The 14,855-nt window shown below is 39.1% G+C and overlaps 1 protein-coding gene across 3 annotated transcripts in view; it reads right to left on the bottom strand.

The window, feature by feature from the left end:
* Positions 1-14,855, bottom strand: part of NTRK2 (neurotrophic receptor tyrosine kinase 2) — a 205,347-nt gene that overhangs the window by 84,933 nt on the left and 105,559 nt on the right. For all 3 annotated transcript variants that reach the window (XM_027880504.1, XM_027880513.1, XM_027880519.1), the window contains one exon: positions 3,790-3,978. In XM_027880504.1, the coding sequence (XP_027736305.1) occupies positions 3,790-3,978 (189 nt within the window). The remainder of the gene's footprint in view (positions 1-3,789; positions 3,979-14,855) is intronic.

Below are 14,855 nucleotides of genomic sequence, written 5' to 3'. Positions count from 1 at the left end.
AATTTCTGTGCAGAGATGTAATTTTTGAAATACCATGGCATTAATGAAAGTACCAAACATCTTAGGGTCTGTGATAGCTCATCAGATTAGTGAATCTATGCCCGTAAGATGTTACATTGCCCAGCTGATTTCAGGAGATAAAAATCTTTGCAAGGTTTGCCATCCATGCAAGGGTTCTGGAGCTGGCGGAGTTACTTCATTATAAAGTTATGGCTCAATTTTCAACAGCACCAACTGGACCTTGTTGGTAATTCCCAGGCAAGAGGTTTGCAGGCTGACACTAACACAGCACAACCTGGTTTAAGTGGAAAGAGCATTTCAGCATGTCCAGGCTTCAGACTCTCTCACACATCTGAAATCAGAGCTGTCACTGTTAGCCAAGTACTGGCAGATGGAAATACCTTCTGATTTCATACAAAAAGGAAACAAGAAATCTGGCCCATGTCTGAAACTTCTCTATGCACCTCAGACTATATCCTTTCAAGGTGAAAATATTCAAGATATTGGAGTGGCAGAGAAATCCACCAGCCAGCAGCAACGAACAGTGCATGGCATAGAAAGCAAAAGCCAAGAGTGCTGGGATAGCATGTCAGACAGACAAGTGCTGAAGAAGCATGAGTGGGTTTGCTGGTGAGAAAAACAGGTAATTAAGATGATGAGCAGTCAGAGTGGGAAGTATCATCCAATCCCAATTGGAAGATGTAGAGTAAGCTTCTACTGTTACGTTATTAATTGAAGGTACAGATGAGCCGTTGTGCTGAAATCTGAGAGAAATACAGTCCTTCTGAGTAATGACTGGAACGTGACCCCTGAAGTCTCTAGGTCTTTGGTCAGTTTGCTTTTCCCACTTGAAGGCTGGATCTCAAGAGGAGGAAAGTGCTACAACTTTTAGCCTGATGCTGACTCTTTAGAAGCCATCACTCTTCAGGATTTAGTTATTCAGTAGTAAAAGGATTAGTTTACTAATACAGTGATAGAATTTCAAATTATATTGATTGTAATTAACTTTTTAATTTTCTTTTAAACTCATACACTTCTAATACTTTGCAATGAAGCTTGATACACTGGATTCAGAAATGATTTTCTGTAGCTAAGTCAAAATATAGCTTACATAGATAATATAAAATAAAGTCCACTTGCTACTCACAGCAGATGTATTCCTTCAATTTCTGTGAAAACTGCAATACTATCTGTGTACAGTTTCACCTAGGTTGGTGTCTCACCACTTTCCACAGATCAACATATGCTGAATACATAAGAAACCTTCTCCAGTGGGTCTATCAGTGATTGTTTTGTTTAATGCTAGTGCAAAATGGAACTTAAACCAGATGAAATAAACATAAATGTTAACTATCTTGCTGGAGATGAGAAACCAGATGACGTCTGGAGTTGGCATTATTCTAAACAGGAACAAGGTATGAAACCTACTTAGCTCAGAGGTTTATAAATACCAGATATTACGAGGAGGTTGGCAGGTTAAGAAAGGACAAGCACAGCTCTATAATAGTAAATGAGAAAGATGGAAAGAGAACATATGTGAAATTATATCTGGGAAGTCCATTTTTGTCCAAGATAATTTTAATTATGCTTTTTATTGGACAGATGCTCAAAGTAGTAGAAGAAATCTGCCTTTAAACACCGTCACAATTTACCTGATTCTCTCTGCTAAAGTAAAAAAGAACACAAGAAAAATCCCTTAAACCACAAAGACTGGGACCACTGTGGCAATGCGGCAGCATGCAAAGCATCAGTTCCACAAACCTCCCTGCAGCACCATAGCAAAGTCCCGAGATGTATCCTGCAAGCATTTATAGACCAACTGAACTTCATGTACTATGATTAATTTCCCTGACACCATGTGGGTTTCATTGCAGCATACAAAACCAAACACAGACTTACGTATTTTTAGGGTCAAGACATACTTAACACAAGTCAGTCGTGATTTAATGTGCCTGTACTTACTGTGCAACTTACTAAATGTGAGAGAATTCTGTATTTTGGTACAGTTTGTGTTTTTCCCTAGAACAGCATGTACGTTGTTTCAACATCAATGCTGAAGTTAAAAACTCTGCAGTTACTGATGTTTATTTTAACAAAGTTATCTAATGCAGCTGGAAATGGAGGTACAGTAGCCTCATATTTAAAAGCATAGCCTTTTATGTAACACCAAAGAGCACTAATGGGAATGTTGCCCATTTCTGATTATTTAGCAGCTTCTATTCTTTACAGGAATTAATGTTCCAATCAGAATGCATCTGTATAACATTTTTCTGGTGTTAATCAAGTATCACCAATTCAGTGATTTCCTTGTGATCCCACTGCATATGCTGGACCAGATTATTCAGATTTTTATCCTTATTATCTGCTGGTAGAAGAGATAATGGGACATTTCTAATCACAAAATAGTGCCACACAGAAAAGCTATGGTAAGAGTGAACATCAAGAATGTACAATAAAAAGGCAGAAGAAGACCCTGTGTTACAAGAACATGTTTCTGGACTGTGTTTAGTGCAATAATCTAGATGTAGATAAGCATTAATATTCACAAGATAAGTGGATAGTTCAGCATCAGTCCTTGTTTGCAGTGTTGGAAGCTATGCATATGTGTGAGGCATGCATGTGAGGCATGCCTTCATGCACGGGTCAAGAAGGATTGCTTTAACAGCTTTTAAACTTTGCAAACTGGGGGTAAAGGTTTTTGACCTTGGCAGTAAACCCCAATACTACAGTTTGTGCTAGGAAGTGATACCACTCAGGGTAGGATACGGAAAGGATATAGTGTCCCTTAGTTGCAAGCCCAATGCTCTCTAGCTATAATGAGAGAATCTCTAGAGTGACTTCTAGAGAAACAGTTCAGATTTCCAGTGACACTTCAGAAATGTGTCCATTTGTCCATATGAACATTCACACACACACACAAACACATAAATAGGAAAAAAAAGGCAGGAGTAAACTTCTCTGAAACACCTTAAGAACTTGGTGTTCTGATGAGAAACAGTAAACAGTGCAGTTACTATTATATCTTTGAGGTATTTTTTCAGTTATGTGCAGTGCTAATCACTCGTTCAAAAATCAGCATTTTACATGTTTAATTCTAAAACTGTTACTAGGTTTGAAAAGTAACATCTCAATACTCTTTTTTTTAAGTCTTCATAGTTAATTACATTTAACTCTTCATATTTTTCGCATTCCATCTGCTTCTAACTGAACATGAAAGAATTTATATGTGACATTTATTGTCCATCACGTAACCTTCTGCTCTGCTTTTAAATATTAAACATCTTTTCTGTCTGTAGGGGTTTAATTATACAATGAAATTAAAAGAAGTTTTGACCCTTGTCATTCTTGTAACTTTGCAAATACTCAGATTTCAAAGTTAGGTTATGTTAATTGCCAATATGATCAATTTAACTGTAGCACATATGTAACGATACTGACTTTTGCTTCTGACCCAAGATTTGTTTTCTCTCAAGAATAGACATTCAGTGCACAGGACTGGCTAAAGACCACTGAAATCAATGGAAAGGCTACCAGTGACTTTGAAGAAATATGGATTGGGCTTTGAGCGTAATACAGCTGACTTCATTGACTCATCAAAAGGGTTGAATTTTGCTTAAACAGACGTAAAGCGCTTCATCCCATGTACCTTTAACAAACTGCATATATTTTAACCCCACCCTTCCACTCCCAGGAATTTACAGCATTTTATTACGCTAGGTCTGTTAAGGAGTCACAAGACTTGCACAGATAAAATGAATGACTGAAACACATACAGTTGTTTGTACTTACAAGTGTCTGGCTTGAGCTGACTGTTGGTAATTCCAAAATACTGGGGATTTTCAATAACAGGAATCTTCGTCATCCCAATGATGACTGCATCAGGACCCCCCTCAGAAGAAGATGGAGTGTTACTGCCATTTGAGATGTGGTGGAGGGGACTGGCAGAATCATCATCATTGCTGATAACTGAAGAAGGACCTAGAGTTAGAAACAAAGATTTTCTTGTAATTCGGCATATGGCATCCTTCCCTCAGACAATTCCTTTATCTTTTTTTTGTTTTGACCACTTTTATTTTGAACAGTTTTGATCAGTTGTCCATGGTCAACAGCTCTCTTTGTGTGCCTTGTTGTGCGCCTTACCTCAGAAATTTTATATTTCTGGATGCAGATGGAGAACAGAGTAATGTAAAACAAATTTTTATATTGGTACATCACTTAGACTAAATATGTCAGTGTCCAGCACAGTCTGTCACTGTGAAAGATCTCAAAATTTGTTGAACTCATTCTGTCAGTCTCAGAATTAAGCTATAAAATACATGCACAAACTTTTTTACCTTAAGCCTTACTTGAATCACATAGCAGTAACAGCACAAACCCAGGGAATGCCTGCCCTACCTGGTATTATAACAAGACAAAAGACAGAGAGGAGATGGGCTCATCCTGATGTGGGAAGCTGGTAACTTCTGAAACAAACATGGTTCAGGGTCAAAATCCAGGGAACAATTTGCACAGTCACAGAGGTGCAGAGAAGATGGATGCTGAGTTGATTAGTGGGAAAGACATGCACCACACCACTGCAAAATTTGAAATCAGTGCAGAGAGGCACATCGAGCCCAGGGGAACATCCCACTGGCTCCCCCATCCATACTTGAGTCCAGTCACCTTCCAAAAAGAGGTCTATTGTGAACAGTAATTCAATGAGAAATGAGAGTTTTTGTTTTGTTTGCACTCTGTGGTTCGTATTTTTAACAGAATGCCACTGAGATAATACCTTGTAAATGCATTTTAAAAAATACTGCTTAGCACAGTGTTCCACTTCTGTGAGGTAAGGAACCTTTGACCTAACAGCACGATCACCACAGATGACATTTGAACTCCTGACATTTAAGTTCCATGCCATTTAAATGCCATTTTATTTAAATTCCACATCGCTTTTTCCCGTTTATATCCAGTATTCATAGAAAACCAGAAACATCATTTAGCAGCAATGACATTTTGTCTCATTTCCTGACTGAAGAGCCAGCAGAGATCACACATGTCATATTTCACTTCATTGTCCATCCATGTTATCTAGGGTTTTGGGGATGACATTCACATCTTCTAATTGTAACATCAAAAGAAGGTGCTAGAAACAGACGGAAAAATTCACCCCCTGGAAGTATTTATCCTGGAATGGCATCCTTAGACAATAGTTGTGTTTAGTCTGTGGGCACCAATGAGAGGTTGAGCAAATGTTCCCCCAAAGAAGGGACAACTGATTGGACCTAAAGAACAACAAAAAGCCGTGTTTACTCAGTAACCAGTCACCCATAACCCTTGCAACATGTTGGAGTCCCAGAATGAGTGCTGGTTGGACAGAAGAACACTGCAGAGGCAAGACAGAGCTGACTAACGTGCCACATAGATGGCATTTATGTCTGCAGGAGAGATGGGTAATGCAGAGAAGGAGAGAGTAAGAATGGGGACTAGCAGCAGATTCTGTATACACATTACTGAGGACATGAGAGAAGACAGGCAGTATTCACTGCAGCAGACACACAATTAAGGAATAAGATAAGGAAAAGGACAGTCCAAAACACAGCAAAGAAAAAGTAGCTTTAAAGAAACTTCTACTCTTCTGTGGTTTGCTGCACTGTTAACAAAAGCACTTCATCACTACATGGCATGGCTCACAGAAATAAAGCTTTAATATGACGGCATGTGACTATTCAACTCTCTATTTTGAGACTCAAGTGTACTCACACCCCTATCCTGGTTTCCTTTCCTCCCAGTTGGTTTGATGGTGCATGAGGGAAATGTTCTTGTAGTTTGAAAAAGTACTTCCCCACCAGCTTGAAACATAAGAAGTAATTTTTCAAATACCTTGTAGTTCACTGTAAAGTCACTGTTGACAAATGTAAGTAAAGCCTAGATCTCTGCAATTTATCAAGTGAAATACTAATACCAAGGGTGGTTTTGTCATTACTGATCACCCAGATCCTCAAACAATTGATTCTACTGGGAAAACTGCCCAGATTGAGAGTTTTTGGTGAAGATTTCTCTAATGAAGGGCAGAGCCTAATAAATTGTGGGAAAGTGTCCCCCAGATGGCACAGAAGATACTTATATTAAATCACAACAAATTTTTTGGATGCATGGGTGCTGCTTGTAGAAGCATTAGAGTGCAACCCATTTAAAACTGCATTCAATTTTTGGTATATAACATCCTTGCATCTCTAAGCTTTCTGAATATCAACTTAATTGCTCCAAAAAGCAGGCAAGTAATACACACTTTCTTGGGAAAACAAAGTCTTTTTATATTGAGATAGCTTTACTACAAGGGTCAAATCCCTTCTCTCACAGTAAACAGGCAAATTCTCTTGGCTCTGAAACTTAATAGAAGCAAGTCTTGAAGTCCTTTTCAGCCCTGCTGTTCTCTGCTGCACAGGAGAAGGCTTTTTTGTCATTGTTTGCTTCCACCACACGTGCAGTGATCGTAAGGAAAAGTGACCATTAGACACTTCTAGATGTTAAAGTGCGATAAAAAATAGGAACTCCATTCATCAAATAATTTCTGCACTACCTTAAGACCTAATTTCGTATGGTGAACTATTTTTTCAATCAGTATAAACCACAAAGTGCTGCAGGTGAAAAGTAGACAATTGTTCTGTAAATCTATTTACTCAATTAGGCTAGCTGGTAAAAGCTAGTCTTCTGTGTGGTATGAAGAAGGGTCCAAGTATATTCAGGTCTCTGATGCAGGTGAGGAAAACATGGAAAATTAAGTGATTTCCAGACCTATTCCTGGCACTACAAAACAGTATAAGAAAAATTCAACACTAAGAACTTTGTTGCTGCATCATTTTGTGATCCCCTTTAATATTAGAAAGTAAACATGCCATGGTATTTCTGAATAGTTGTTTAAATTAAAAAATCCTATTTTCCTGTCTATTTCTTCTCTAATTAAGACAATTACAACTCAACAGATGGAAATTTTTATGTATCAGAGGCAGCTGAGCTCACATCCTTTCTAACTTGCTCTTTGCTGGGACTTCTTTTTCAATGTGAGCAAACTTGTACATAGACTTTTATTTGCTGGACTATCTACTCATCATAAAGCTACATTTCATTTTTTTGAATTCACTAAGCCACATTAAAGTTACAGACCAGCACTGCAGCTGGCTATAATATTCAAGTAATGCAAAACCATTTCTGGGATGCAAGATGAGACTATCACCTGTGCTGACAAGAAGTTAGAGCTGCCCTTTTCTGAATAGGCACTGAGTTCAGAATGAGTGGTCATTTTCTAAAACACCTTGGAGCGTTGTTCCACCCAGATGAAATGTGGTCACTGAATTACTTGTCAAAGGCAGAATGAGTATGGTAATTACACTCAGTCACCTATTACTGCTTCTGGTTTTTATAAAATCTGCTCTTTGTTTTACACCTGAAATCTGAAAATTTTAGACAAAACGTCATAGATGGAGTGAAAATCATGGGTTGTCAGTAGTCATTAGCTATTGCCAATACCTGATTCACAGTCAGATTGAGCTTTTGAGAAAATTCCAGAGACCTTTTCCACCTTCCAATGTGCTTCCAGCATCTTCCCTTGATTTCATTTTTAGACAATACTTCATTACACAATAGAAGTTGGAGCCAGACAAGAAATGGTAGCCTGCCTTGGAGATGATATAAGCTATACACCACAGGGATGAGTTTCACCTTTATTTAATGTTAAGCTAACGACCTGTCCATTTGGCATCACCTAGGCCCTAGACGAATCCCTTTTGTGTACAAAAACCAGCTCTTTAGAAAGTGTTGACATGTAAGAAAACCAATTATATTTTATACTGATGAGCTATATAATAAAACCAAAATACCTCCAACAACTAGGTGGGGAATTATCCTCAGCACAAAATATGGGGACAAGCAGAAACAACAAACTTCTCTTATTGCATATTCCTTAGATAACTGCAGAAAGTCAAACACTATGGTGGTTGGGTTGTGGTTTACCTTCAACAGTGCCAGTTATATTTCCTGTCTGAAATATAACTTGCTTCTGTGCTACCCCTTGAAAACTGCGTGTTTGCACTGTCCTTGATCTTGGTGGTGCGAACAAATGTTGAGTTTTCTTACATTAAGAAATAAAATTTAATTAAGCTATTTTCAAGATGTGCTGCTATTTCCGGACAAAAGAAGATCTGTCATTATTGTATACAGCATTTCCTGATAAGAAAGGCTAAAAGAACTAGGATTGCTCAGCCTGGAAAATAGAAAGCTTCAGGTGACCCAACTGGGGCCATCCAGTACCTGAAGGGAGCCTACAAGAAAGGTGGAGCAAAACTGTTTGCAAAAGCACATGGTGACAGGAAAAGAGGGAACAGCTTCAAACAGAAAGACAGTGGGATTAAATTAGTTAGTTGGAAGAAATTTTTTACTGTCGGGGTTGGTAAGGTACTGGAACAGGTTGCAGAGTGAAGTTGTGGATGCTCCATCCTTGGAAGTGTTCAAAGCCAGGTTGGATGTGGCTGTGAGCAACCTGATGTAGTGAAAGGTGTCCCTGCCAATGGCAAGACAGTTGGAACTAGATGAACTTTAAGGTCCCTTCCAACCCAAGCCATTCTGTGATTATGATTCATGATACTTGTATCACCATCAGTTAATGCAGTTTTAACATGCATGCTACCAAGACCTATCTACACTGCTATTTGTTGGGACTAAATTTGCTTTTCAGACTTCGCAATTTCAGACTTCTGCTAATATTTAGGCAGTTGGTTGACTACTACCTACCACTGGAATAACCCACATGACCTTCCTGTTATAGGACACCAGATTATTATATTAATTATTGGGTCAGAACAATTCAGGTGTGTGGCAGGGAGGGCGGGGTGGGACAAGTTGAATCTCATGGAGGTGAGGTCATGCCTTGTCCCACATGCCCCTTAAGACTCTTAGAGTGACCCTGGAGCAATTGTCAGTCAAAGGCAGCCCAGAAGCACGGTCTACACCACATCCTGGAGCCTCTAACCCAGCCTTAGATTGACCCACATCATGGGAGCACCACTCCTCCCCCCACTCCAGAGCCCTTGAGTGGCCAGTGGGCTGGAAGTCCTGTTTTATGCCAGAGCACATAAAAACAACATGTGATGTCCACATGTTTGAACTCACCATTTCTAGACTCCTGTAGCTGGATCTACACTGGATCTAGGAATGGTGGCTTTATCTCTCCTTTTATGTCTCTTCTTTTTCTTCTTTTTCTTCTCTTTCCTTAATATTTTGGGTAGCTGGATACTGAATAGGTTGGGTTTGATAAGTTGTATGTGTTAGCATGTGCTAAGTCAATGTTTTGTGGAATGCTCTGTTCTGATTGTATGTTACCCTTTAAACTTTTGCCAAGTACTCTTATTTTGCCTAAAGTTTACCAGTAAAGCCCCTCCTGAGAAAATGTATGTAGCATTTCTCCTTTGTGCTCTTAAGGTGTTAGAAGAAACAAAGGCTCTTCTAATAATCCAGAGGGTGGATATGGTTGGAGCCTTGCATATTTTTAAAGTAAGAAACTCCACGGGTTGAGTTCATAGTTCCATAACTTGGAGTCTTACACCTGTGTATCAAAGCACAGAAAGAGTCTCAAAGTGAATAATTCTCAGCTAAACAGGTCCTGGGAAAAAATAAAAAGGGGATGTTCTCAAATGCAGAATTAGAAAGAATGTATGGGGTTTGTTTGCACCTGGCATGATCTTGCAGGCACATATACTCAAGACTTTTGCTTAGATGATAATAAACAAGCACTGTGTCCATCTACTTCTCCCTTCACCTGCTGTGTCAAAGTTGTAAGCAAACTACTCTGCATGTCTATTCTCCAAAATTTAAGAGGATCTCTTGGAGGCTACAATATTCTGCATCCTCCTCGCAGCACACTTCTGTGCAGTACATGTCACTTCAATTATCCCTGAAGTCACTACTAATGGCTCAAACACACTAGAAAGCAAACTGATTTTAGCTTTGTGGTTGAATTGTGATTTATAAGGATGCATCTACTTAGTCGAATGTTACAAAGCAGATTACGTAAAGAGCAGTGTTCATAGAGATGATTGGTGCTGTGATGCCTTAATAAGCATAGTTCCTTCCACAAAAAGTTTTGTTGACTGCTAGGATGATTTTTCAAAGGACCTTGGCTCTGACTTCTGCTGTGAGCAGGGACCAGTCTGTGCTGAGGCATGGTAACAGCACATCACCAAGTTAAAAGCAGGACAGTGAATGCATGTCACATCAGTCAGTACTGCCTCTGCCAAATTTTATGGCCATACCAAGTCTTCTCTTGTTACTTTTGGGAGGGGTTGTTTTTTCACTAGTTAAATACACTGTTCTGAAAAGTAATTACACAGATTTCTTTTCCCATGAGATTCCCTTATTTGCTGTAGATTTTAAGTTATTCTTTTCTGCATGATTAAAAGTTAAGTATTGTGCTTCAGCAAGAGCAGATACTCAATTTTTCCTGTTATCAAGGTAGGATCCAACTTTCTTACCTGAACAGTCAACTTTTTAGCTTTACTCCTAAATTGCCATCTTATGTTTTATTCTCTCTGGAAGACAACTAGTGAGTCACAGCTTGGCACACTTTTTTTTTGACTAAGGTGGTATCAGTTTTACTTTGAATATTCCTTTGTATTCCTAAGTTACACAAGGAATACAATGTATGCAGCTGTGATATCGAATGATGTTGATGCAATTCTCTTAGACTGGATAAGAAAGTCAGAATAGTAGAAAGCAATGCAATTATAGAAACATTATTTTATATTATTAGTGTCTTAAAATGCTGCATGCTGAATACAGGGAATTTAATTAAAAGGCATAAATAGAACACAAGGAAAAAAACCCAAAGATGGCTGAATGAGCTTTCAAAGAGAAACCGATTTAGTCTCACTCTGCTTGGTAGAGCTGTTCAAACTCAGATTGTTCTGCAAATTTAGAGAGGGCTTATTAAAATTAGGGTTTTAGCTTTCAGCTGTGTGGAACAATAGCATATCTTGGCTCTCCCCACTTCCCAACTGACTCTTTCTGTCCCATATCCCCATCCCTGCCAGCTACCCAGAAAACAGCCATTAGCTTTAACCATGAGTGAAGTCATCTCTACAGTCACTTTCACACTTAGCTGCAAAAGTAATTAGGGGGTTAATTCTCCTTTGTTTGTAGTGAAGAAAACACAAGATCACCTAAACAACATCATATCCAAGTCCGTCCTGATGAAGCATACTGCTCTTCACAGCTCGGAGTCCTTCTATCCCGGAACAGCACGCTGAGCCACTGTTAGACATTAAGTCTGTGACTCAGAAAACTGAGACCTGCCAGGCTTGGGTGTTTAGTGGATAAATAATTTCACATCTTCTGACAGGTATCATTAATCTGTTTAACTGATTTGCACCCACCAGTGCTTGTTTAAGCTTGTTGCCTATTGCTTCTTGGTATATGAGATGAGAAAAACTTCTTAACACTGCCCAAGAAGTTCAGTTCCCATCTACAATGATGCTTCCAGGAAGTCCGGGGAACCAGAATGGAGAGCTGGAGAACGTCTTCACACCCAGCAGACAAATGCCTCTGTTACCCATCAGCATGTACTTCTAACATTCTCTAAATAACTGAACGGGACTCCTTGAAGGTCTCTTGAAAGAATAAGTAGCCCAAAATCAAGGTTTAAATTCAAGAAGCAGCCCTTAGGAGTCTGTTCACTTACAGTGGAGGCATTTGTTTGAAAATTGTGATGAAATCACATCAATGTAATATTTGATTCGGGTGATCAAGGATAAAAGGTGGTTTGCTCTCTTGTCACTAAATAGCTTTCATACAGAGCAAGTAAACTACAGTGTCAGACTGCCTCATTCCCACGTAGAATAATTTAAGTAATGCATACCTTTGAGCCTAATGAAACAACAGGTATGTTATTCAGCTTTATAGTGCCAAATTTTCAGTGTTGCTAGGTGTCAAGATGCCTTTCCCCTAAATCATGCGCTCCTCTTGCAGGATAATTTATTTCAAATGCCTAGCTCCTCTAGAGAGGAACAAACACAATCTGGGTAATTTCCCCTGACATGACTGTGCACAGATTTTAGCCACTCAGTATTTCATCAGAGCTTTTTTGTTGTGGCATTGAATCGAAGAGCCACAGCTGCATATTTTCTTGCTTTGGTTTTATTCTGGTGCGTGACTGAAAGAATCCCCCCAGTCAGTTCCTTTCAGCTGCCTTTCTCCTCACAACCTCATCTACTCCCCTGTGTGCACGTATTCCTGCGTCCCTTCACATACAAGCCTAAAGCAATTGTTTCTGCAAGGGAGGACTCCCTAGGATAGGCTGGAGGACTCCTTCATAATGCAAGTCACTCCCCGAAAGCCATGCAACCTATGGGGTGCAGGGTCAAAGACACAGGTGTCTTGGTCTGGGACAGACTGGTAAGATAGTTCACCCAAGAAACCTCCTTTGCAGCACTGCAAAGCCCTGTAGAAAAAAGAATGCAGTCTCTAACACATACTGGATTGGCTAGTACTGTCTATAAAGGATGAAAGGTCCGTAACCCCTTCTACCCTGGCTTCATTCCCGTGCCAGCTCTCCCCAGGGATGCCATCAGCAAAACCTCAGCCTGCATCACAAAGGTTGCCAATTTCTTTCTCCTTTTAGCCAGAATGGGAGGCATTTGTGTAACAGATCTCACAGTTGCAATCTGGCATAATCTTCGAACTCTTAAGCACCATAACCAATAAATCCTCAGAGATCGTCCTCAATGAGTTATGTGCCACTATTATTCCCAATTTGGAGGCAGAAGAGCAGAAGGCTCTTTGGCTCACTGATTCGCCCAGGAGCGTAGGTGGGATCTCTGCCAAAGTCTTGATCAGAGCCTGAGAGGAACTAGCAGCCCCAACTGTTGACCCATGAAGCCCTTTGTGACTCACAGCCCTCCTTCAGTTGTCGGATAAATGGTGGCTACACAGCTGCCCACTACTTTGTGGACATGCTGGCAGTATCTGCAGCTCAAATGGAACAAGACCTGAGATAAAAATCTAGCCAGGATGTGCCATATTAATCAGTAAGAATACATCAGCTGGAGAAGTAAGGATACAAGGTAGCAGAAAATGTGAAAGAACGAAAGAAAAATGATTTATCTTTTTTTAATATAGATCATCAAGACCATTAATTGTAATCACCTGCAGGTTTCAGTATCTTGGAAATGTGGGTAAAATTACCACCCTTCAAAAATACTACAGTGAAAAATCATCCTAATATTAAAAAAGATCAGCTGGAACGCACTTGTTGGCATTGAGCAAAAACCAGTAATTCACCTGAAATTAAATACTTGTTGTCTCTCATTTAATTTAAAATTATTTAACTAACATTTGCTTCCCTCTAGACTTCTCATAAATAATCTAAGTGTCAGCATCCCCATTCCTAGAGCTGGGAATGAGGTCTTCTGTTGTCTAGAAGATAAATACAAACTGTACAGAAGCAACAGAAGTTTCCCCGTGCTGTTCTGGCAGTCAGTCTTTACCTGAGAGAACAAAGCTATTTGGAATAGTTAACCTGAATAATTTTACTAATTCTGCTTAGTTAGACATGGTTATATTACATGGCAGATATGCCAGACCGTAGAGAAAAGCTCACTGATTTTAAACCTGTATTTGCTTTTTTGCCTTTTCTTCATTTAAACAAACAAAAACCATTAGTAATGATATTATTTCTTTTTTTTTTTTTCAAAGCTTGATTATATCTTGGAGGTACAGAGATACTATCTATAGGCCTCTTCCATTCAAGCAAATCAGCTGAAAACACAATATGGAAAAATATAGACATACTCAGAGACTGATGAAAAACTGAAGATCTTGGATTTCTTTTATCTTAAACCAAGGTCTGAGGAGGTACACAAGAATAGGTCTTCCAATGCATGGGTATATTTTCTATTGCATGCCTATGCTGGACAGAAATGAAACTTCCATGGCAAAAGTACGTCAAGAAAGACTGAGGTAAAATGTTGGGAAGACATCCTCAGGCACTAGAATTGCTCATAGAAGACTCAGAAATCTCCATTTCTGGAGATCTTGAAGCCACATGAGAAAAATGTCTGTTGAAAAAAATACAGGTATAGTTGATATAGGCTTAGGATAGGGTCCCCTTTCAGCTCTAAACTTCCATAATGACAAAAAAGTAGACCTTGATTGATCTTATGGGAAACACTTTAGGGTATTCAAATGTTGATTTATGTCTATTCAGAACTGAAGGAAGCCCAGAGCTCAACAAATACATAGCACATCTCAATGGACTATAAATATTTCAGTGCATTAGTAGGTCACTTTTCCAGCCTGCAGAACAGAGATAGGTTTAGTTGGGTGAGAAGAACACCAGTGCTATACTAATGTGGGTTATTCTACTAGAATGCAGATTATTTAACAGGAATCTTTATGTACAATTTATTTCAGTGGGGTTTTCCCCCTTTATTACAGCTTTCACTAGTGGAAGTGTTAACTACATGACATTATAATACAAAGTCTTGTATAATTTCTTACTGTTTGTCAGTACAAGATTATTATGACCCCAAAACTGCATGAGCTAGGAAGTCAACACTACACTGAAATATACATCTCAAGTTGTTCTCAACAAGCATTCCAGCGTAACAGCTTCCAATTAATTTTCCATTTATGACCACATCAGTTAACCTTAAACCTGACAATCTACAAAGAAGCAAAACTAAATGATTACACAAAATCTACTCAAACATCATGCTCAAATTGTAAACAACATCTGCAGAAGTCTGGTTTTGCTGTTTACCAGATCATCTTGCAGTCCAATTAAAAGTTTTTTTGAATTTGCACTGACTTGGACTGTCTCCTCTTCA

The sequence above is a fragment of the Empidonax traillii genome, unplaced genomic scaffold (genome assembly GCF_003031625.1).
Source record: "Empidonax traillii isolate 1590-97213 ecotype Southwest subspecies unplaced genomic scaffold, ASM303162v1 scaffold6:size4315531, whole genome shotgun sequence".
NCBI lineage: Eukaryota > Metazoa > Chordata > Aves > Passeriformes > Tyrannidae > Empidonax > Empidonax traillii.
Note: the sequence above shows the minus strand (reverse complement) of the source record. Positions and strands in the feature narration are given on the sequence as shown.